The sequence below is a fragment of the Mastomys coucha genome, unplaced genomic scaffold, assembly GCF_008632895.1.
Source record: "Mastomys coucha isolate ucsf_1 unplaced genomic scaffold, UCSF_Mcou_1 pScaffold11, whole genome shotgun sequence".
Classification (NCBI taxonomy): Eukaryota; Metazoa; Chordata; class Mammalia; order Rodentia; family Muridae; genus Mastomys; species Mastomys coucha.
The window spans coordinates 33,637,147-33,660,553 of NW_022196893.1; the positions used below are offsets into that span (position 1 = coordinate 33,637,147).

General features: G+C 48.8%; 4 protein-coding genes across 18 annotated transcripts in view; 2 read left to right on the forward strand and 2 right to left on the reverse strand.

Annotated features, from left to right (window-relative positions):
- Csad (cysteine sulfinic acid decarboxylase) overlaps nt 1-5,427 on the reverse strand; it is a 29,846-nt gene extending 24,419 nt beyond the window's left edge. For 3 of the 5 annotated variants that reach the window (XM_031356670.1, XM_031356684.1, XM_031356676.1), the window contains exon 1: nt 5,310-5,415. The gene's annotated coding sequence lies outside the window, so the exon portion shown is untranslated. Of the gene's footprint in view, nt 1-4,840; nt 4,937-5,309 lie in introns of those variants that run through there. The other 2 variants (XM_031356692.1, XM_031356661.1) reach the window with 2 other exon arrangements.
- Nucleotides 4,585-5,538, forward strand: LOC116081018 (collagen alpha-1(I) chain-like). Its single transcript, XM_031357714.1, has one exon. It carries the CDS (start codon nt 4,585-4,587, stop codon nt 5,536-5,538), a length of 954 nt encoding a protein of 317 aa, XP_031213574.1.
- Znf740 (zinc finger protein 740) lies at nt 4,808-15,394 on the forward strand. 9 transcript variants are annotated; one of them, XM_031356721.1, is made up of 8 exons: nt 4,834-4,947; nt 5,743-6,332; nt 6,405-6,481; nt 8,776-8,925; nt 9,235-9,360; nt 9,740-9,863; nt 10,148-10,266; nt 12,394-15,394. In XM_031356721.1, exons 4-8 carry the CDS (start codon nt 8,842-8,844, stop codon nt 12,481-12,483), a joined length of 543 nt encoding a protein of 180 aa, XP_031212581.1. In that variant the 5' UTR covers nt 4,834-4,947; nt 5,743-6,332; nt 6,405-6,481; nt 8,776-8,841; the 3' UTR covers nt 12,484-15,394. The 9 variants fall into 9 exon arrangements, with proteins under 9 accessions (XP_031212576.1, XP_031212581.1, XP_031212586.1 ...); XM_031356726.1 differs by having other exon boundaries at nt 5,743-6,262; XM_031356738.1 differs by having other exon boundaries at nt 5,743-6,059.
- A 362-nt stretch (nt 15,395-15,756) lies between these two features.
- Itgb7 (integrin subunit beta 7) overlaps nt 15,757-23,407 on the reverse strand; it is a 15,360-nt gene continuing 7,709 nt past the window's right edge. For 2 of the 3 annotated variants that reach the window (XM_031356751.1, XM_031356759.1), the window contains exons 6-15: nt 22,759-22,917; nt 22,483-22,578; nt 22,245-22,334; nt 19,034-19,180; nt 18,434-18,627; nt 17,486-17,709; nt 17,003-17,222; nt 16,644-16,849; nt 16,252-16,412; nt 15,757-16,035 (exon numbers count right to left, since the gene is read on the reverse strand). In XM_031356751.1, coding sequence (XP_031212611.1) covers nt 15,928-16,035; nt 16,252-16,412; nt 16,644-16,849; nt 17,003-17,222; nt 17,486-17,709; nt 18,434-18,627; nt 19,034-19,180; nt 22,245-22,334; nt 22,483-22,578; nt 22,759-22,917 — 1,605 coding nt within the window. In that variant the 3' untranslated portion in view covers nt 15,757-15,927. Of the gene's footprint in view, nt 16,036-16,251; nt 16,413-16,643; nt 16,858-17,002; nt 17,223-17,485; nt 17,710-18,433; nt 18,628-19,033; nt 19,181-22,244; nt 22,335-22,482; nt 22,579-22,758; nt 22,918-23,407 lie in introns of those variants that run through there. The other variant, XM_031356760.1, reaches the window with a different exon arrangement.

Below are 23,407 nucleotides of genomic sequence, written 5' to 3' on the forward strand. Positions count from 1 at the left end.
GGACAGCCAGGGCTACTCAGAGAAATCCTGTCTCAGGGGAAAAAAAAAAAAGAGGGCTGGAGAGATGGCTTGCTCCTCCAGAGGCCCAGAGTTCAAATCTCAGCAACCACATGGTGGCTCATAACCATCTGTAATAGGATCTGATGCCCTCTTCTGATGTGTCTGAAGACAGCTACAGTGTACCTACATATAATAAATAAATAAATCTTAAAAAAAAAAAAGAGTAGACAGAAATGAATGCACACTTCTCCTTGAATGCTTATTACCTAGCTAGCCCTTTTATGTATCTCTTATACAGTCCAGAGTCCCCAGCCCACAGTTGTCTGGGTGAAGGAAGTTCCTCACAGAAGTGTCCACAAGCCAACGTGATTTACAGGCCTCCTTAAAGGAGACTCATTATGGCTAGTTAACAAAGACAACCATCAGCGTCCCCCTCCGTATTTAAAAAGAGTATACAATAATCTCACATTACACACACCATTAAAATAAAAGTTACTTTAAAACAAGGGACTGAGAAGGTATGGACTATGGTAGTGCACACCTTTTCAGATCTCTGTGAGTTCAAGACTAGCTTGGTCTATATGCAAGTTCCAGGCCAACCAGGGCTGCATAGTGAGACCCTATCTCAAAAAGAAAAAAAAAAAAAGATAGTAATTAAAAAAAAAAAAGAAGGAGCTGGGGATATGAGTTTTGTGATAGGCAAGGTTCTCGGTTCAGTCCCCAACACCACAAAACAAAAACAAAAATTCCGAATTACATACACTGCCAGGCTCAAGGAAATGTCCCTTGTATATCATTCTATTTCCCAACTTCTTTATTCAGTCTCATCAAAGGTCTTAGGGATGGCAAAGGGAGCTAGACAGTTTGTTTCTATTATGCAACCCATGCTGTCTCTCAAGAGAATGGGTTCAGCTTGTTCAGCAAACACTGACTGTCTATGTCTGCCATTTGACTGGCAACTGCCCCAGGGACTGTGTTTGTCCTGTGGGTTCCAACTTGCAGCCAGCAAAGGAACCTAGATCCAGACTGAAGGCAAAACCACGTAATGGAGCAGACACTCACTCCAGAGAGGCACTACTGTACAGTTTGAACACCTGCCCAGTCCAGATGCTCAGGTGAAAGCCAATGGCTGTCCTTCAGGCACACACTCATCAGGGATCATCACAGCAGCATTTGCTTACGTGCTGGAGAGAGTTTGAAAGAGGCTGAGTTAAGGACCCTGCACCAGAGGAGCCCTGCCTGAGGGCAAAGAGATCTGGACAGTTAGGTATCTCCAAAAGCTCTTTCTAGTAGGCTTATTGTTAGAAAATTAACAAACTGTGCCCTTCGATATTCCTCCGCAGGTAAAGCCACGTGCACTTAAGCCTAGTGACCAGAGCTCTTCTATCCCTGGACCCACGTGACAGAAGGGGAAAACTGACCCTTAAAAGTTGTCCTCTGGCCAGGTGGTGGTGGAGCACGCCTTTAATCCCAGCACTTGGGAGGCAGAGGCAGGCAAAAGTCTTCAAGTTCAAGGCCAGTGTGGTCTACATAGAGAGTTACAGGACAGCCAGGCCTACACAGATACATCATGCTTGAGAAAAAATAAAAAGCTATACTCTGACCTCTACATGGAGAGATATGTACCCATACACATAAATACACACAAAATAAATATACATGTTTTAAAGAAAAAAACTTTGAAACCTGGCATATAGCTGTGCTTCACAGCAGAATGGTTTCAAACTTCAACACTATGATTAAAATTTGGGGAGATGGGGGGTGTGGAGGGGAAGATTTTGGAAGCTGGAGAAACAGCTCAGTGTAAAGAGTACGTATTGCTCTTGCAGAGGATCCAGGTGTGATTCCCAGTACAGGGCTATCTGTCACTCCAGTTCAGGGTATCCTATACCCTCCGCTGCATGCATATTATGTGCATACAGGCATACAGGCAAAACATTCATACACTTACAATACACACACGAATAAAAATGAAAATAAATCTTCAAAGCACGTAGGCATATTCACATAGTCACATCTCATATTTACTCACGGAGTCTGTATAAGTGCAAGAAGATAACCACATGAGGATACCCACTGCTGAGTTATTATCTTTTTATTTTTTTCTTCCCCAAGACAGGGTACTACGCAGCCCAAGCTGGCCTCAAACTCAATGTGTAGCTGAGGATGACCTTCAAGTTCAGATTCTCCTGCTTCTCCCTCCCAGTTCATGAATCACACCTTCACTATGAACTGCTGCTTGGGTGGGGTCTGTTTTGTTTGTTTAATTTTGTTTTTCCGCCTTGAGACAGTCTCACTCTGCTATTCTGGCTTATGAACTCCTGGGCTTGAGTGATTCTCTTGTTCAACCTCCTAGGCAGCTGAGGCTACAGGTCTGGATCATCTCACGCAGCTTTCGTTATGAAACAATTCTTAAAATGTGAACTCACTTAGATATCTATCATGGACTATCTGCTGAATTTGAAACCCAACAATCCAGGGTGAGGCAGGAAGAACTCAGGAGACTTTGAAGCCAGCGTGAGCTATGGAATAAGGACCTATTCCAAACAAGAACAGAAAATAAAATACAGTGTATAGTACATTTTAGGTGACAAAAAAAAAGTCACTGAGTAAAAAAAAAAAAAGAGTTATAAACTCAGAAAAAGTGTCTCATTGTACAGAGTTCACCAAACTGATAAGACCTGGGGAGTAGTAGAACACTCAAGAACTGGGGCTAGAGAAATGGCTCAGCAGTTAAGAGCACTGGCTGCTCTTCCAGAGGTCCTGAGTTCAGTTCCCAGCAACCACCTGTAATGGGATCCAATGCCCTCTTCTGGTGTGTGTCTGAAGACAGCTACAGTGTACTCATATACATAAATGAATAAACCTTTTAAAAAAGAAAGAGAGAGAGAGAAAGAAAACTCAATAGCTGACAGCTTGTCCAGCATGCACCAGACCATGAACTTGAACAAGCCCCACTATCAAAAATATAACAGGGACTTGAGCACTGGCTCAGAAGTTGAGAGCTCTGGCTGCTCTTCCAGAGGAATCAGGTTCAATTCCCAGCACCCATGTAGTGGCTCACATTGTCACAGGTGGCCCATAAGGGTCAGTAACTCCATTCTAGGTACATCCTCTCTTCTGGCTTGTATTTATATATTTATATATATATATGTATATATATATATATATTTTTTTTTTTTGGTTTTTTTTTTTTTTTGGTTTTTCGAGACAGGGTTTCCCTGTGTAGCCCTGGCTGTCCTGGAACTCACTCTGTAGACCAGGCTGGCCTTGAACTCTGAAATCCGCCTGCCTCTGCCTCCCAAGTGCTGGGATTAAAGGCATGTGCCACCACCGTCCGGCAGTTCTTTGTTTTTTAAAGACTGTGTATCTCTAGCTGGTAGAACTTGCTATGTATACCAGGTTGGCCTTGAACTCACAGGTATCTGCCTGCTCTGCCTTTCAGGTGCTGGGATTAAAGATATTTGCCACACTCTCTTGCATAAACTAATGTTTAAAACTGTATGTTTATTATGTGCCTATGTCCATGCAAGTTCCAGAGTCTGTGCACACTTGGAAGTCAGAAGAGGTTGTTGTATGCCCTATCACTCTGCCTATTCCTTTAGAAGCAGGGTCTCTCCCCTCAACCTGGGGCTCTAATTTTCTCATTTAAGGTGGAATCCAGCAATTCCGGGGGATCCTCCAGTCTCCACCTTCGTCAGAGCAGGCTTGTTACCTGGATAACAGAATCTAAAACTCTGGTCCCCATGATTTCCCAGCAAGCACTCTTAACAGCTGGGTCATCTCTTCAGGTCCCTAATTTGTTCTAAAAAACATTCCTGGTGACATTTCTCTCCATTTTATGTCAGTTTCAGAATGATCCTAAGGGAAATGGAACTTACTTTAGTGGTGTAAAATGTGCAGGTCTGTGTTTAGGAATCCTTATGGTTTTTTTTGGATAATGCCCTTACTGTCTATTAAACTTACCAGACAGCAGTTAGAATAGAAACTGGGACTTAACGTGGAATTCCCGTTTCTTTCTGCCAAGTGTGCACTTCGAATAGCCTATCTTTTAGCAGGACTCCTCTCTAATGCTAAAGTGGGGTGACACGGAGCTAGTATACGAGGATGGGCTCAATTTTCCAAATGCGGCCTGGCCCAGAGGACAGCACGCACTTCCAAACCTCCAACAAGAGTAGTCCACTGAAGGGAAAAAGGCCTTCTCTTGAAAGGAAGCCTAGTTTAGTTAGGTCAAGACTGCGGGGCCGGAGCTCGTCTGCCTCGGGTATTGAGGGAAGTCTCTGAGACTCCTATGCAGATGGTGGCTTAGTGTGTACCGCAGGACTGCGCAATGGCTTAACTCTCCACCCAGCTGACCTCACTCTGCAGGTCTGCGCCGGATAGCAGCAAGCAACCGGAAAGACAAACCCGACCAAGCTTACAGAAAAGATCAGGGGTACGAACTGTTCCGGCTTCTACCTGGGGCGTCAGGAGAGAGACGGAGGGAGTTCCTGCTAGAATCAACCAGGCCACCTAGCGAACCTTCTCGTGGAACACTCAGTACCTAAAGGTTCCAGGCGAGCCTGGAGGCTGCCCTCAGCCAAGATGGCGGCCGGGGCGCGCGCGCGCCACGGCGCACGCGCCGCCCTTCGCACCACCCTCCTCCGGTCCTCCCGGCCGTCCCCCTCCCACTCGCCAGCTGCAGCTCTCCGCGCGTCCCCAGCCTCACCCCTTTTCGGAGGCCCCCTCCTGTCCCGGCTCCAGAGCCCGGAAGTGGATGTGGCCGCTTGGCAAAGAGGGCGAGGGGGAGGGAGAAGTGCTTCCGGGGAAACGGGCCCCGGGTTGGTGTTTGTAAACTTGCCTCGGTCCCGGCGCGGGCAGCGGCGGCCGCGGGCTCCGCACGGGGTGCCTGGGGCCTGGACGGGGCGCCGCGCGGAGGAGGAGACGGCGGGAGGCCGTGCCGGGCAGGTAGGCGCGCGCCGCGGGGAGGCAGCGTCGAGCGGGCGGGCGAGCGGGCGAGCGGGCGGGCGGGCAGCAGCGCCTCAGCAGCTCGCAGGCCGTGGGGCGCCGCGCGCGAAGGGGGAGGGGAGCGCGGCGGAGGAGGGGCGCGCGGCGGAGGGAGGGGGCGCGAGGGGAGGGCCGCCGCCGCCCCGCCCCCCGTCCCCCCCCACCGGGAGAGGGAGGCTTGCCCGGGGAGGGGGGCGCGGGCGCGAGCACGCAGGGCGCGCGCGGCCCGGCGCTCCAGGGCTGCGCTCCGGGTCCGTCCGCGCGCTGCGGCTGCCTGCAGAGCGCACACGCCCGCCCTCCACCTCCGCGGCGAATTTACGCACCTTCGGGCGGACTCGGAGTGACGCTCACGTGTGGGCACTGCCAGCCACCCCGGTGCTCGGCACAGGCCCCTCGAGCTTCCTTCCACCACGGTTCTGCCCTCCTCTGTGGAGTGCCAGCTTTGCAGGCCGGCCCACTCCGCACAAAAGCCCCAAAGGGCCTCCGCCCCCTTCTTCCGTTCCTACGATGGCAAATCCCAGCACTTACTCCGTTGGCAGATCCTCTCTATAGGAGGCCCAACTTACTTTTGCTCCCGTTGGCTGCTCGTTCTGGCCCAGGAGGCCAGTTTCTTCTACTGACCTAGATAGAAAGCTCTTGATTCATGTCCTCCTTTTGAGCTTCAGAACACCCAACAAAATAAGTTGAGAGAGCTTCGCCCGTTGTATGGCCTGAGGATGTTGCACCTAAGGACCTCGTCTCCCTTTCTGGTTTCAGGTTTCTGGAACAGACCTAGAGCTTCACCAAGAGAATTCAACTTGGAAACCAAGACTGGTAGACTCTCATTTCTTCCGACAAGAGGCAGAAGTCAGAGAGAGACCTCGGATTCTTGGGACACCTGTTTTCCTTTTGGAGGACGCTAAGTTCTTTGAGAAGACGAAGGCAGTTAAAATAATGGCAACCGAACTGAAAGAACTGGAAGGAGCCATTACTGTGATTTGGTGACAGTTCTTCAAACAACAGTGTCTTAAGGAAAACTGGACAAAGAACTTCTGAACTTTTTGGGTTCATTAAGTGAAGTCAGCATGGCTCAGGTAAAAAGCCCTAGCATCCTCCTTCAAGACAATTCACTGGGAAGCCTGTTTGCAATGTCACTCTTGAATCCTGCCTTAGTCAACAGTATTGACCATCCCCAGTGAGCCGAGCTCTGTATTAAGCACCAGGGGGAGATCTAGAGGAAGGAAAGGAGACAGGCCACAGCCCCTGCCTTCAGGGAGCTTCCAGTCAAATGAAGGAGGTAGGCTGTATACCACGTCACAGGCGCTGATGGGCCATCGGCAAAGCACCTTGTACCCGGTGTGCTTTTGGTACGTGAAGTACTCGGGCAGAAGGGAGTGAATAGTCTGGTGAATGCTTCATTTGTTTTTTTTTTCCAACAGGAATTTTATTGAGCTCCTGTTACATGCAAGGCATTGTGCTTGGAATACAAAGATGAATAAGATTGTCCTTGTCCCCAGTAAGCTTCCAGGCTAGTTGGGGGGAGGGGAAGGGATGATGGAAAGACAGTCTGTTGTTTATTATTTTTATATTCACGGTGCCCTGCATGATAGCTGGCTGGTACTAGAGACTCTGAGTCTGTTGACTTGAAAGCAGTTCTCAGTGATAGGATTGTTACTGTGTGGTGGTACTTCTGCCTGGATGGGAAAAAGAAAAGGAAGCTTGCAGGTAGCATAGGGTTTTGCTAGATAAATAAACAGAGAAGGGCATTCAGTCAGAGGGACTGTGTGGGCAGAGACTTAGAGGGATGGGGTACCACTAGGTGGTTTGGTGGGTAGTTAAGGAGCAAAGATTGTTAGCGAGACAGGGTAGGTAATGGAGGAGGGGGTTGTTTTCTGGAGAAGTCAGCAGAGTGTGGCCCAAGGGCTTTTTGTGCTTTCCTAAGGAATTAGACATTATTATCCAGGGAGTGGGGACTCCCCAAAGAACGTTAAGCATCAAAGTAATGTTCAGAAGATAGCTGTCTTTGTAAAGGTGGCAGATGGATTGGAAGGACAAGATGACCAGAGGAACCGAGGGACCGTTGTAGTCTTCTGAATGGAGAGCCATGCGCTTCTCTGAGCTTTCTTTGAGGGACCCTCTACCAGTCTCACCAGGACTGCAGCCTGATTGTGGTGGGATTGGCTTTCTTCCAAGGCTGCAGCATGCCTCTGGATTTCTTCCTTTGTCTGTGTGCAGCTTAACTCCACAGCATTGTGCTTACTGTTCTGAAAAGGTTGCTTCTACCAAGCCTTGACTTGTGCTTGGCACTAAGCATTTTACATCCCTCTCTCATTCTCCTTGGCCCTTTGAAGGTAGACGCTTTGACAGTTGTTTCACATTGGAGGGAAGCAAGGCTTCAAAGGTAGAGAGCCTTGCCCAGAATTGCACAGCCTAAGATTTTTAACTTCAAAGTTTATGGAAGTGAGAGAAGGGGTCCCAAGGCACACTGATCATCCAAACAAAATAGTTTTACTAATCTGGGAGTTTGTTGACCAACTATTTCTCTAAAAAACTTCCTTGAGTAAGAGAAATATATACTCTGGAGTGCTGTCTCAATAGAGTCAGCTCGAGGATTGTGGTTGTAAAAGATGGTTGGTTATTTCTCAAGGCACCCCTGTTGAATTAACTTTTTAAACTTTATTTAGTGCACATGTAGAGATGGCCTAAAGGGGGTGTGGGAAGCCAAGTGTGGTGTCACATACTAATCCCAGCACTCGGGAGGCAGATGCAGGTGGATCTATTGAGTTTGAGGCTAGCCTGGTCTACAGAGTGAGTCCCAGGACAGCCAGAGCTACACAGAGAAACCCTGTCTTGAAAAACCCAAAAAAATAATATAGCCAAAGTGGTCAAAAGAAACTGTATATTCAACTCCAGAGTCCGGAAGTTTTTGTTTGCTATAGGTGACAGCACTTAGAGAATTTTAAATCTAAAGTGAGAAATAACCTGATAGCGAATGTAGTTGATGCCTGCAAGGTCTGCCTGTCCAAAGTGGGCTTTGAATCCAAGCATTGTTGGGGCCTGGCACTACTTAATAAGCACTTCCAGAGGACCCATATCAGTCCCTCATAGCTACCTAACTTCAGCTCCAGGGGATCTGATGCCCTCTTCTGGTCTCCTTGGGTACTTTGTCTACATGTAGCATGCACACATACATACACACACAAAATAATAAGAATAAATCTTACAAAAACAGAAGAGGGGGTCAGCAAGATGGTTCAGCAGATGAAGCATCTTGCTGTCAACCTAACAACGGGAATTAGATCTCAGAAGCCACGTGGTGGAATTATGGAACTGACACTTCAAGTGGTCTTTGGACTTCCACATGCTCCGTGATACTGGCATGTGGGCACACACACAAAATAAATAGGTAGAATTAATAAAAAATAAGAGAGTTTGGAAGGAAGACATTGCCCTAGGAATCTCTGATCTCAGTGGGTCAGGCAGACAGACGTCATCCCTACCTACAGTTAAAGCTCAGAAATGCCTTAGGTAATATGTAACCCCACATGCTATTTGGTACAGTAACCACAAGTGTTGATGCTGCTTGATTAACTTGATCTGTGCTCCATTGCGTAAGGGATGCCAAGGGGGAGTAGCTCCTGGTGAGACAGTTAGAAAGGACTTGCAGGAGGCAAGGCGTAGCTCTGAGGGAGTCGTTTCCTGGAGAGAAGGGAGTTGTTGCTGGGTGTAGATGTAGGTCTGTTGAGGATGGCAGCTTGTCTCTGCCCTGCCCCGCCAGGAGACCTGATACCTCATCTCCTTTCAACTTAGGCAAGTCTTCTGGCTTGTGAAGGCCTAGCAGGTGTGAGTTTGGTTCCCACTGCAGCCAGCAAGAAGATGATGCTGAGCCAGATTGCCAGCAAGCAGGCCGAAAACGGCGAGCGGGCAGGTAGCCCTGATGTGCTGAGGTGCTCAAGTCAGGTACAGCACTTGAGTCCATTGTGGTGCTCGGGGGTCGGGCGGCCCCAGCTCTCTGCCTGGAGGCACCAAGCTGGGGCTTCTCTGGCTTTGCCTTGATTCTTCTGTTTAGGGAAGTGGGGAACTGGGATCCAACTGGGAAGGAAGGAGTGCAGGTATCTGGAGAGCTGAGGAAGGCTCTTGTGGTACCTGCAGACTCTTAGACCAGGGGAGGGAAAGAGGAAGTTGGTACGTGGAGAGGAAGCAGGTGGTTTATCTCCTTTGAAAACTGTTTACCAAGAGACTGTTTGGTTTCACATTTTATATTCCCAGATGGACTGTAAGCCTAGATTTGATTTGTCTTCCAAGGGCCACCGAAAAGACAGTGATAAATCCCGCAACCGCAAAGAGGACGACAGCTTGGCTGAGACCTCTCATTCAAAAAAGACTGTTAAAAAGGCAGGTAATGGGGAAGCCCCAGACTCATGCAGTTTGGTAATGGGGGTCTTCCCTGATGAGTCCATGCCGTGAGTGCACCTGAGGCCATTCTGATAGTTGGCGTCCACCCTTGCTGAACATTCTTGGTACAAGCAGGAAGTGTGGCTTATGTTCTTGTAGCAGGGCAGGCGAACCCCAGCTCACTCACACAGTGTTTGTTGGCTTTGGCAAGACAACTGGTTCACCTACCCCATCTTCCTCCCTTCACGGTCAAGGGGTGTGACGGGTGACAGCGCCGCCTTCCACAGTATCAGAAAGGTTCTCAAATCGTCCCAGAGTAGACTTGTCTCTGGGAAGAGGACAGACAAACCCACGTGACATACCTGATTGTTGCCCCCAGGTGGTGGTAGTGGAACAAAATGGCTCTTTTCAAGTAAAGATTCCCAAAAATTTTATTTGTGAACACTGCTTTGGAGCCTTTCGGAGCAGTTACCACCTCAAGAGGCACGTCCTTATCCACACTGGTGAGTCTGCTGTGTTCAGCACATCCTTATTCACACCGGTGAGTCTCTGCTCTATTCAGACTCAAGTTCAAATGGGAAGAATCTGAAGCCTGTCTGCCCACTGGCTTTGTTTTCCAGGAGAGTACTAGACGTGGAGACAGAGAGGTTGCATGGCTCTGTCTTTGGTTTAACTGAGACCAGCAGTTTTATGTGTTTATGGTCACTAGGTGTCTGGACGACAGTTGGAATGTATAGTCCCTGCTGTCATTTCTCTTGGTGCTCACTTCTTTTTGCCCCTGGGCCAGGTGAGAAACCGTTTGAGTGTGATGTCTGTGATATGCGTTTCATCCAGAAGTACCATCTCGAACGCCACAAGCGGGTACACAGTGGGGAAAAGCCTTACCAGTGTGAACGATGTCATCAGGTAAGCGCTCCTGTCATCCCCCTGGAACAATAAGGCCAGCCTCTTCCTGGCTGACAGAGGGGCCTCCTCGGTACAGTTAGCACCTCAGAAAGAGACACACCTCTGGCCTTACAGACTCCATCATGGGGAATGCCTATTAGAATATCATAATAATGTCATTTATTTGAGGTTTGGTTTGGTTTGGTTTTTGTGGTTTTGGATTTTTTGGTTTTGTTTTTCTCCAAGCTCTGGCTGTCTGGAGTTTACTATATATATACCAGGCTGGCCTCAAACTCACAGAGCTCTGCCTGATAATATCATTTCTTGAGTGCCTATTCAATGCCTGGCACTGTGAGAACAAATGTGACATAGAATTCAGGGAATGCTGGACATGGTGGGATTTTTTTGTTTTTTGTTGCTATTATTCTTTGTTTTGTTTGCAAGACAGGGTTTTTCTGTGTGGCTCTGGCTGTCCTGGAACTCACTCTGTAGACCAGGCTGGCCTCAAACTCAAAGGTCTGCCTGCCTCTGCCTCCCATGTGCTGGGAGTTACTTCATGCACCACCACCCAGCTGCTGTTTTAATCTCATGTTATCTCCTTAGGGTGATCTGACCACCCTCATTTCACGAAATGGGGAAATTGAAGTTAACTTCCCCGAGACACAGCAGATAAGAGTAGAGTTTGAATTTAGTCCAACTTCAAAGTTCCTGCACCTTGGGGGAAAAGATGTAACCTTTGCCTTGGAATCTGGTGTCTGATCTGAGAGTGTAGGGACTTAGGGACCAGACCAAGGCACACAAGGGCAGCTGATGAGAGGTACTAACTGACTGAGCTTTCATCGTGCTAGGACGAGAGCTGCTGCCGCTCCTGATGACAGTGTGAGGCTGTAACCCAGCATCCCACAGACATCCTCTGCTGCCCATAGAAAGGCTGAGCCTAGCCTGGGCTGTGTGAGCTCCTCACAATGCCAAAGATGAAAGAATGAGGTACCACGAAGGAGCCGAGTTTGGTAGCACACGCTATACTCCCAACACTCAGGAGGCAGAGCAAGAGGGTCACAAGTTCTTGGCCACCCTTGATTAAATAGCAAGCTCAGTCTCACAGAAACATGAGGGATGTCTCCTCCCTCCAGTTTTGCACCCTGTCATGTTCATGCCTAAGATAAGTCTGTAATGAGAGGTTGTGATGAGTGCTTTCCAAGCATGTCCTCCTGAGGTTGATCTTGAGTGAAGCAGCTATACTGTGTTGGGTGCTCTTAACCTGTTTCCTCAGGTGAACACACAGGTTCAGGGCTGTTAGGTAATTTGCCCCGTGTCACGTGACTAAGTGATACAACCAGCCTTGGAAGGCCAGGCCCTCTGGCTCTAACACTTCAGTGGCGGTGCCTGCTGCTGATGGTGATGGTGGTGATGGAGATAATGATTGTGGTGATGGTAGTGATGATGATGATGTTGATGTTGTAACATTTATTATTATACACATAGTATGGCACAAATATGGAGGGCATAGGACAGCTTTTGGAAATCTGTTCACTCCTTTTGTTGCTTCTAGAGATCAAACTCAGGTCATCAGGCTGGGCAACATGTGGCTTGACTTGCTGCTGAGCCATCTCATTATCCTCCCTCCTTTCCGTTTTTAAGATAGGGTCTTAAGTAGTCCACACCGGCTTCCAGCTTGCCACGTAGCCAAGGATGACCTTCCTGCCTTCAGCTTCTAGGTGCTCAGATTACAGGTGTACACCACCATGCTCAGTTTATAGAGTTTGGGGGCTCAAGTCCAGGGCTTCATGTGTACTAGGCAAGCAGTCTACCCACTGAGCTGCATTCCCAGCCCTCTGAACCAGAATTTGGTTCTTTTTGTTTACTTGAGGCAGGGTCTTTCTAACTATCCCTGGCTGTACTACAACTTATTATGTAGACCAGGCTAGCTTCAAACTCACAGTTACGCACTTATCTCTACCTCCTGAGTTCTGGGATTACAGGCATTGACACAGCACCTAGCAAAATGAGCTTTCCTATCCACTGGGTGCTTCTGCTACTTAGAAGATAAGGGAACAAGAACACAGTGTGTGCCTTCTCTTCGAGGAAGGAACTTACTAACAGGAGACTGAGTTTCTCTTAGTAACTTAATCCTCTCTCTCTCCACAGTGTTTTTCTCGGACAGACCGATTACTCAGACACAAACGGATGTGCCAAGGATGCCAGTCCAAGACTTCTGATGGGCAGTTTTCTCTATAGGCACGAGGGGCCTAGGTGGTGGGAGTGCTAAGGAGAGTCTCTGGAAGAGCATAGTCCTGTGATCTGACGGTCCCACCACCGCTCCTTCTGAACCTGTCCCCCTTCCTAGAGGACTGAGCGTCCGAGGACATCAGCTCCAGAGCCTCAGCTCTGTAACCAGTCTGAGACTATGAGTATCCTGGGGACACCTGCAGCATTCCTGGGCAGGGGAGCTGGTCCCTGAACCTCAGCTGAGGTGAGGTGGGGACTCAAAGGTGCAGGACCAAGACTGAAAAGTTCCCACAACCTTGGACTGGAATTGGCAGCTAAAATGGAAAGGACCGGGGAGGAGTATTTGTTTGTTCTGCTCTTGTTTTTGTTTATCCAAAAGCAATTTCAGCAGGTAAACTGGGGGTACAGGTAGCGTGGAGGGGAAAGTCCTGAAGCACAGCAAGGACTGTGGCTGGTCCAGCCCTTTCTGTCACTGTAGTCCCTTGGTGTTCCACAGCCCTTACTTCCTCTTTGAAAGCTAATAGGACCGGGGCTGGCAGCTGAGCTTCCTTGGACTTCTTATACACTGTGAAGACAAAAGGAGAAACTGGGAAGGACAGATGTGGGCTGGACAAGAAGAGTGGTATTGTGTCACGGGTGTTCCCATGGTTTCTGCGGCACTGAGGCCTGATGGGGTCAGCTCAAGTGCCTTGTGTGGGAAACTTGGGTGGGGTAGCCCATGCAGCCCTTTTCTCTGGGCAGTTGGTCTTGGTTGTGGTTTGTGGCTACCTCGCTTGTCCTTGACTCCAGAATCCAGGCAGACTTGAGCAGGGAGTTGTGGGTGTCTGCGTGAGCTGTCCTTTTGTGCCCTCTTAGACCAAGTATAGTTCAAAGTTTTGCTAACAACTGTGAGAAGAGCAAAAATTGTGACAGCCCTTATGTGACTTGTGTGATGGAACCCTCTCCTTGCCAGAATCATCTGCCTGTTCAAGTAGAGGAGATGGAGGTCTGGTCTGGTCTGGTCTTCAGTCTCAGAGAACCGACCTTGGCTCCCTCATGATAGGCATCCCAGTAGAGTGGTGGAGGAGGGTACTGCAGAGGAAAGATTACAGGAAGAACCTAATGTCTGTTTAATTCTTGACCATACTCTGTTCCAACACCCTTCTATCTTGTCTATCCCTGGAAAAGTGATTGGATTTGTGTGTGTCTGCTTTGTGAGTGCTTGTGTTTCTTTGCTTGGAAAGGATGAGAATTATTGACTGAAATTTATTCGGCCACCAACTTTGAGAACAGAAAGTGGACAGAAAATGTAGGGCAGCCTTGCCACCCAGACCTGCAGGACCACCGCCTCCCAGAGCTCGATGAGAACAAGGGAACAGAGGGGCTTGTTTGAGAAAGGTTGAGGGTTTTCTCGTTGTTGTTAGGTTGATTTAACAGTGTACTGATCAGAGTGTTTCTAAGCCAGGGCTTCTGAACATGTATTTCCTAAAGTGAAATAGCTCTCTTCCTGCTAAAGAAAGGATTCTTAAGGGAGATTTTGGGATTTCGTCGAGTGCTGCCTGACCCGAGGCTACTTCAGGTGTAATCATTGGGTTTATACCTGATTACACAGCTGCGGCTGTGGGTAGGAATCTGAGATGGTGGCCTCCAGGAAGAAGTTCTGGACTTGCAAATGAGAGCCAGGCAGCAACCTACAGTAAGGCCTCTTCCAGCATGTTGGGAGATGGTCTGCCACAACTTCAGGGCAAAGGTACGTAAGGGGAGAAGGGAGGATGTCTCAGCCTTCAGCTTTCCCCTGTTAGCACCTGAGAGGAGGTCTGAGGAACTTGTACTGCCGTGTGTTCTAGCTTCCTGCTGTCCCTCTGACATGCTCTAGAACCTGCACCTCCGACCTTCATCCACCATGTGGCCCCTGGGCATCCATGTGCACGTCACACAGGGGGAGGGGACTATCAAAGGACAAGATCACCTTTACTGTTAGAGGGTTCTGCTGAGCTGGGGTTTTTCTGTTATTCAACTCTGGGAAAGAGGATACGTTGAGAAAGATATCCTCCCGAAAATGCTTTTGAAAGTGGGATCCTTCCCTGCCACTTGGAGATGATCCAGTTGTGCCGAAAATTGGAAGGGTGACCCATGCATCTGCATATATGAATGTGTATACTGGGTCAGAGCGGGCCCTGCAGACAGTGGCTTCCTGCCTAGGTGGAAGCTGAGAGAAGTGAGAGAGAACTGGATGTGTACAGATGGCCCAACCAGAACCACACTGCCAAGGCCAGATGTGAGAAGCTCAGAAACTGGCAGTGGGTGAGGACAGACAGGCTCTGGGGTGGAGAGTAATACAACAGCCAAGGGCCCAGGAACCACCTCTCCACCCCAGGGAATACACAGACGGCTCCAAAGGCTCCTGGGCCTGATGCCCCCCTCTGCTGGGGTGGGTTGTTAGCACTGGACAGATGTCTCAGGTGTGTGTAGAGGGGAAATGAGGAGAAGGTGGGTGCTCAGACATCAGAATGTAGATGTGGGATTGGTGGGAGAGTAATACCAGTCCTCAGGTGGACTCCTGCACCACGCCATCCCATCCTGCCCTTTCCGTCCATCCCCAACAGCCTCTTGTCATCATTTAGCTACTGATTGTACTTCATGGCTTGACATAGAGGGTTAGAGGAGTCGGGTGACCACACTTAGAGCCCTCTCCCCAGGTTCATTCTGCCCCTGCTGTGGCCCTGGGCTTCTATCCCCTCCTACCGTGCTCCATTTTTTTTTTTAAATATACTTATTTTGCTATGGGGGAGGGGACTATCAAATGGACAAGATCACTTTTAATGTAGTTTTTATAAGATGTTATAAACTTGTATCTTTTTACCATTAAAGTGCAGTGTATGTTCCTTCGTGACATATTTAGGATATTTAAATAAAAAAGACAGTGCTTTTCTACATTCTATGTCCTCTTTGAGAAGACTTGATTTGTTGGGGAAGCTTTTTCTCGGAAGGCCAGAGTGGTTTCAATGGGTTGCTTTTCCTCCCTCAATACCCTACAACTTGCAACAGAGCCAACCGCCCTGTTAAGACATCTCTTCTCCATAGAGAAGCATCAGGTAGAGGCAAAAACATGTCATTAATGCTTAAAAAAAAAAAAAAAAAAAAAACAGGATCAAGTCTGACTCCTGCTAGGCAGGGTCCCTTCGAAGGTGCTGCCTCCAGCTTCCAAGACTCCCCTGGCTCAGGTGAGAGACCTAGGCTATGTAGTCTGGTTTTTTGTTTGTTCATTTCTGGTTTTGTCCCCGAGTAAAGTAGAGGCTGGAATTCTGAGGCAAACCTTTATTGTGGAAGGACCAGCCCTTTGTGTGGTGGAAATGGCTGCTGCTGTGGTAAGCTGCCCTCTGAAGGTCATTCTCAGCAGTGGCAGCAGCTTTGCCTGACAGACGCTGACTCGCCCCTACTATCCCCACTGTTCTCCAAGACAAGAATCCTAAGTCAGTCTGCTTCCTGGGTCAGAGAGAGGGACTGTGACTGACCGTTTGTCCCTTGGAAGCGGGGGTTGACAGTGGTGGTAACCGCACTTTTGTAGAGAGGATTGCTGTCCTGTGGGAAAACATTGCACACTGTAAGGAAAACTCTCAGGCTCTCCCCATTACCACCCCATGAGGCCAGATCTACAAGTCCTGGTCATGCTGAAGGAGGGACTTAAGTGGGGAAGCTTTAGAGCCAGTTACAGGTTAGGGATACAGAAAGTTAGAGACCCCACCAGGAAAGGCCGGTAAGGAAAGTCCAGCCTAAGGCAGCAGTTGCTGGCCTCACCTGCTTCCAGTTGAGTTGCTGCTGCTCCTTCTCAAAGCGCCTGTACTCGCGGCGGTCGTAGATTTCAACAGAGAGCCGGTAAGCCAGGACCAGTCCTAGTCCCACTGCCACGATGCCCCCTATGCAGCCCAGTATGATGGCACGGGTATGATCCGCTCCCTCTGGTGGGGCCAAGGCATAAGGGTTGATCCACAGCTACCCAAAGGGTGTCCAGCCTCCCCGGCCCTGTCCTTGAAAGCGGGATCCAGCGGAGCCCAAGGCTGTCCTCCCTCCTAGGGTCTCTGCCCTAGGTTTGTGGCTGTTTCAAACCCATTACCACTATCTTACATCCCCAGTTCTGAGGTCCTGCCCCGGTAAGCTCCACTTCTATACATGCTGTGTCTGCCACTTACTCTCTTGGGGTCTCACTCTCAGTATGACCCCTCTGGCCACATGTTCCACCAGGAAGAAAAACAGCTGGTTGTCCATCGTCCTCTCTTTGCACCAACCATCATCCAAGTTAGGGACCAAGGCCAAGGTCACATTCATGTCAGCACAGGCCACACTGCAGTTGGCTGCCAGGGGACCGGAACCAAACGCCCCACACTCCGCACAATCCCTGTCCGACTAATGCCAGTCAATGGATACACATCTGGGCAGCTGTACCCACCAGCCCTCACCACATACCCTCAAGGAGAACTGGCATACCCTCAAGGAATTCCCAGCAGGCTTCACTGCCCCAGCTCCCAGGATGAAGGACAAGAGGCCTCACCTGTATTGCTCACATGGTGACCTGCAGCCTAGGCACTGGTCACACAGAGCCCCATAGTAGCCGTCCAGGCAAAGGCAACGGTTGCATTTGCAGTATCCATGCCCACTGCAGAGCCCTCCTTCAGGACTGACGCAGCTGTCCACACTCTCACTGCACTCACATGCTCTGCCCGTGTGGTTGGCATGACAGTGACACACTCCACACTGGCAATGGCCAAAGCCTAGGAAAGAACCGTGTAAAGGTGACCACTATTCTCACACACAGTTAGCACAGCATGCCTCCTGTGTCTGTGCCAACCCTGACAGGCACATCCTCTGGCTCATACTAGAGTCCTAGAAAACCCTTCTCCCTCCCTCTCACTCCCCCCTCCTTTCTCCTCTCCCTCCTCCCCCTCTCTCCTCCTCCCTTTCCCCCTCCTCTCCTCCCCCTCTTTCCTTTCCTCCCTTCTCCCTTCTCCCCCTTCCCCCTAAAGGTTCTAGGTACCTCCACAGAGGAGGCCCTCATGTCGCTCACAGCTGGCATCATCACACTCGCACAGACGCCCAGAGCTCTGTCCACTGCAGCTGCAGCGTCCACATTGGCATCGACCCTTCCCGCTGCATAGGAGCCCTGTCCCGTTTGGGGCCCGGCAACCAGATTCCAAATCTGGGGAGGACAGGTCAGCCTCAGAGCACTCACATAGCTGACCAAGGCGGCCAGGGGCACAGCTGGGAGGGAAAAGCAGAGAGATGGGTCAGAGTTCAATTATCTCTAACCCGTCTCTTGAGATATTCTAGGCCAGCAGTTTTCAACCTGTGGGTTGTGACTTTTGGGAGTCAAATGGCCATTTCACAGGGGATACCCTAAGACCATGGGAAAACACAGATATGTATGTTACAGTTCATAACAGTAGCAAAATTGCAGTTATGAAGCAGCAGTGAAAATGATTTTATGAGCCGGGCACTGGTATCACACGCCTTTAATCCCAGCACTTGGGAGGCAGAGGCAGGCAGATTTCTGAGTTTGAGTCCAGCCTGGTCTACAGAGTGAGTTCCAGGACAGTCAGGGCTACACAGAGAAACCCTGTCTCAAAAATAAACAAACAAACAAAAATAATAATTTTAAGGTTTGGGAGTCACCATAACTTGAGGAACTCTATTAAAGGATTGCAGTGTTAGGATGAGAACCATTGCACTAAGGCCATGTTCTCAAGGGAGGAGACTGAGCAGCTGAAACAAACTTAAGATATAGAAGGGTACCGAGGGTTAAGTGGGGGGAGGACATGGGGGGGGACTCAGGTCAAGGCAAAGACCTTAGCATACATGGGAAGCTTTGGGGTATGACATTTAGGTAGAATCCTGAGACATCTAGGTGACTCCAGGAGGACAGAAAGCACAGGAGGAATAAAGGAGGTCACTTGCTAGAAGCTGAAGGAGTCCAGAAAATGCTCACCTGCATATCCCACACTGAAGGTCCCCCTGTCCACCACTGCAGTAGGGAGCATGAGGCTGCGTATCACCACAGTTACAGTCACACAGTGTGTGCAGTTCCACAGTTAACTCTTCTGAGAAGCCAAGGGCCCAGAGCCGTAGGACATGGGCTTCTGGGAGGCAGTGAGTGGCTTGAAGAGTGACCCAGAAATCTACCTGAAAATAGGAGGGCCAGACAAAGCTGTACACACACACACACACACCCTCATGTACACACACACCCTGAAGATAAGAGGACCAGAAAAAACTATACACACCATCATGTGTATACACACACACACACACACACACACACCCTTATGTATTACACATACCCTGAAGATAGGAGGACCAGACAAAACTATACACACCATCGTGTGCATGCACACACACACACTCACACACCACAGAGTCCACTGACCATGCAGAACCCCGGTCCTTAGTAAACTAAAAACAAGTGAAAATGCACTCCTCCCTGATGGCTGCCCCCATGGGTTCTCCTCCTTATTTCCCACTTCCACACCCACTTTTCCTGTGGTAAGAGGGAAAGTGGATCTATCCCGGCTGGCTGGATGGCTCTCACCGTCTGGTTGACTCGGACATGATTGCACTGTCCTCGGTCCCCAGCCTCATCCTCCTTCTTCTCAGGACCCCTACAGTGAGATTCAAAAGAGATGCTGACTCCAGGTGGGAGCGAAGAGTGTTCAAGAGTCACGGTGGATGACAGGCTCTGTGGAAAGGGAGAGAGAATGGAATCATGTGGAGGCAGGCCCTCCAATACACCTCACTTTCTACCCTCATAGTTACACCCTGCCTGGCTCTCTTTTCACCCTGGGGCTCCTTCCACCCTGCCCAGTTAGAATTCATTTCTGGCCGGGTGGTGGTGGTGGTGCATGCCTTTAATCCCAGCACTTGGGAGGCAGAGGCAGGCAGATTTCTGAGTTCGAGACCAGCCTGGTCTACAGAATGAGTTCCAGGACAGTCAGGGCTATACAGAGAAACCCTGTCTCAAAAAACAAACAAACAAACAAAAAATACATGTGCCACAGTGTGGCAGCCCATGCTGTGAGTATGTTTGTCAAGTTTGTCAAGCCCAAACCAGGACACATAGCCGTGTGTGTGTGTGTGTGTGTGTGTGTGTGTGCGCGCGCGCGCGCGCGCGCGCGCGCGCGTGTAAGATCTCCCAGGCAGACTCATTTCAGTATGATTATTCTGCAGAGGCCACCATGGTTAAGAGATTGGTGTTGGTAGGGCAGGGATTCTAATTGAATCAGGTATGCTAGGCAGGCGGCCACCATGGTTAAGAGATTGGTGTTGGGCAGGGGCAGGGATTCTAATTGAATCAGGTATGCTAGGCAGGCGGCCACTAAGTTCCACATCTCTACTCATTTCACCAAGGCCAAGAACACACCCTTGTTTACTGAGACAGGATCTCCTGTAGCCCAAACTGGCCTTGAAAATTCCTGACCCTTCTGCCTCTGCCTCCCAGGTGTGGAACCACAGGCTTGTGACACCACAGCCAGAAAATAATACAGCCCTTGCTATCACCTGTGCTACACTTGGGCAAGGTGCTACACGCCTTTAATCCCAGCATGGGGGAGGCTGAGCACTCAAATCCCTGTGAGTTCAAGGCCATCCTGGTTTACACAGTGAGTTCCAGGACAGCCAGGACTATAGGGAGGGACCCTGTATTTAAATTTTATAAAAGTAAAATGAAGTCTACTGTCTAAAGCAGAAATGAGCCTTAAGCTCAAGAGACGTTCAAGCTCAATAAAATTCTGTTCCCTGCGTTGTGACAAATGTAGTGAGTCCCATTCTTTACGTTTTGCTTCCTGCATATATTTTCTCAGTAAAATGTGGATGATAGGGCTGGAGGGATGGCTCAGTGGTTAAGAGCACTGACTGCTCTTCCAAAGGTCCTGAGTTCAATTCCCAACAACCACATGGTGGCTCACAACCATCTGCAATGTGATCTGATGCCCTCTTCTGGTGTGTCTGAAGACAGCCACAGCATACTCATGTAAATAAATCTTTTTTAAAAGTGTGGATGATGATAGTTATGAAGCAGGTGGGGTGCAGGACCTCATGGCACAGCATGGTAATCTAAGGTCCAAGCAAGGACATAGGTAGGTCAATGCTACACAATGTCACCAAATAAAAAGCAAAGTGCTGATGGTGTTAGTTCAGGGTTAGAATGCTTGTCCAGCAAACAAGAGACCCTAGATCTAATCCCCAGTACTGTCTACACTGGGCCTGCCAGTATACATCTGTAATCCCAGAGTTTAGAAGCCAGAGGCAGGTGGATTGCCACAAATTCAAGGCCAGCCTGATCTACATTGTGAATTCCAGGCCAACCAGGGCTACAAAGCAAGACTCTTACCTCTAAAAATAAACAACAACATTAAATTTAAAAATTAATGAAAGTCTAGAGAGACGCCTCGGTGCTTTGTTTATTGAGACAGGGTCTTTGTGTTTGGTTCTCTGCACCCACATGGTTGTTCAAAACCATCCATAACTCTAGTTCTACCTCTCCTGACCTCAATAGCATGCACACACATACATGCAAGTGAACACTCATACTCATAAAATTAAATAAATAATAAACACTTGTTTAAAAAAACGGGACTGTCAAGGCACCTCAGCCAGTAAACGCACTTGCCAGGCCAGCCCTGGAACCCTTAACATAAAGGTCAAAAGGGAGGACTGACTCCAAAAACTTGACTCTGGCCTGATACATGCACTATGGTACTCATGTATGCCTACCGCATGTGCACACATGCACACAATCTCACACACACACACACACACACACAAAATGATAGACTAAAAAAGTGTTTTTCAGCTGAGTGGTGGGAGCACACCCCTTTAATCCCATCACTCAGGAGGCAGAGGCAGGCAGATCGCTGAGTTCAAGGCCAGCCTGGTCTACACAGTGAGTTCCCAGACAGCCAAGGCTACACACAAAAAAAATCCTATCTCAAAGTAAACAAACAAACAAAACCCAAACCAAAAATGTACATACATGTCCATATGTGTTCATACATGTACATACATGCAGCTCTAAATGGAGTCAAAAAGAAAAGAAAAGAAAAGAAAAGAAAAGAAAAGAAAAAAGACCATGTGAAGTTGAGAGGGAAAAAGGGTAGGTATATAGTGGTGAACTGTAGAGAACAGGGAGTTAGATTTGATCCAAACACACACACACACACACACACACACACACACACACACACACACACACAGACATATATATGTGAATATGAATATTAAGCATTTAAAATTTAAATTATTTTATGTATATGAATGTTTTGCCTGCATGTATGTATTTATATTTTTTAAAAATATTATGTTCATTGGTGTTTTACCTGCATGGATGTCTGTGTGAGGGTGTTAAGTCCCTTGGAACTGTAGTTACAGACAAGTGTGAACTGCCATGTGGGAGCTGGGAATTGAACCTAGGTCCTCTGGAAGAACAGTCAGTGCTCTTAACCACTGAGCCCTCTCTCCAGCATCCCTTAAATATTTTTTAGATTAATAAAAAGAGATAGAGTAAGGAATATAACTCGGCAGCAGAGTGCTTGCCAGCACAATAAGACCTCAGGTTCAATCGTTAATATGGCAAAAACAATTACATATAATTACATTTATGAATGCGAGTGTACAAACAGCTAAGGGCAGCCATGTAGATAGGAGCTGTGAAATTGTAGAACCCTAAGTTCTCATGCACTCTTGGTTATGCTCCGCCACCTGAGGACTTCTCCCTCGCCCCTGCCCGACCCCCACTCTCCGCTCACATCGTAAGCATCCATGATGAGCTGCACCACATTGCTGGAGTCCTCTCTGAGCTCCCCAACAGCAGACTTGGGAATCAACTGGCTCAGCTCCTGTGTTACAAAGAGGGGAGAGAGAAGGAATAAAGCTTTAGGAGAATGGGGTCCTAGAGGTCTGAAAGAGTTGTGTGGGAAGCACAGACTAGGCTGGAGTCGGGGGGCTAAGAAATGACCCGGGACGGATCAGAAGGTCTTTACTCACCTGATACACAGGCAGTGTTGCGCCGGTGACAGCAAAGATAGGTTGGATATTCGCTGCAGTGAGGGCTTGGGCTACTTGACCCACAGAAGGATAGTCCTGAGGCAGAGAGGGGACAGGTCTCCCTTCAGTGTGCCAAGTACCCTTAGACTGAACAAAGCAAGCCAGCACAAAGTCCCACCACCAGGAGGAGCCCTGAAGGATGCTATCCAGTGAGAACTATGAGCCAAAGAGTCCTGAAAGAAGAGCTGAGGCTCAGCTGGGGGAGGGAGGACTCACAAACTCTGCGCTGTTAGTATAGACGCCATTGCTGTCCAGGTGGCATTGTCCATCGCTGGGCATGAAAATGCCACCCAGTTTCCCATCCCCAGCTGTGTGGAATGTATCATCTGAAGTGAACACCAGAAGACGGGATACATTTCTCCAGCCAATCTGCTCCTGAGGGGGAAGGGGGCAACCTGTATACCAGGCCATGGCATTTGAGCCATCCCAGGAAAAGAAATTGGCAGAATGGTTCTGAGTCATTTTGTCTGTCCCCCTTCCCATTTCTCTTTCTTTTTTTCTTTTTAAAAAGATTTATTTATTTATTATAAGTACACTGTAGCTGTCTTCAGACACACCAGAAGAGGGCGTCAGATCTCATTACGGATGGTTGTGAGCCACCATGTGATTGCTGGGATTTGAACTCAGAACCTCTGGAAGAGCAGTCAGTGCTCTTAACTGCTGAGCCATCTCTCCAGCCCACTCCCTTTCCCATTTCTTTTTCTTTTTCTTTTTTGTTTGTTTGTTTGTGTTTGTTTTTGTTTTTTGTTTGTTTGGTTTTTGGAGACATGGTTTCTCCCTGGCTGTCCTGGAACTCTCTGTAGACCAGGCTGGCCTTGAACTCAGAAATCCACATGCCTCTACCTTCCAAATGCTGGGATTAAAG

Coding starts and splice junctions, on each gene's coding strand:
- LOC116081018 (XM_031357714.1), top strand. CDS start 4,585: ATGGCGGCCGGGGCGCGCGCGCGCCACGGCGCACGCGCCGCCCTTCGC.
- Znf740 (XM_031356695.1), top strand. Junction 9,361..9,739: donor CAAAAAAGACTGTTAAAAAG/GCAGGTAATGGG, acceptor TGTTGCCCCCAG/GTGGTGGTAGTGGAACAAAA. Junction 9,864..10,147: donor GCACGTCCTTATCCACACTG/GTGAGTCTGCTG, acceptor CCCCTGGGCCAG/GTGAGAAACCGTTTGAGTGT.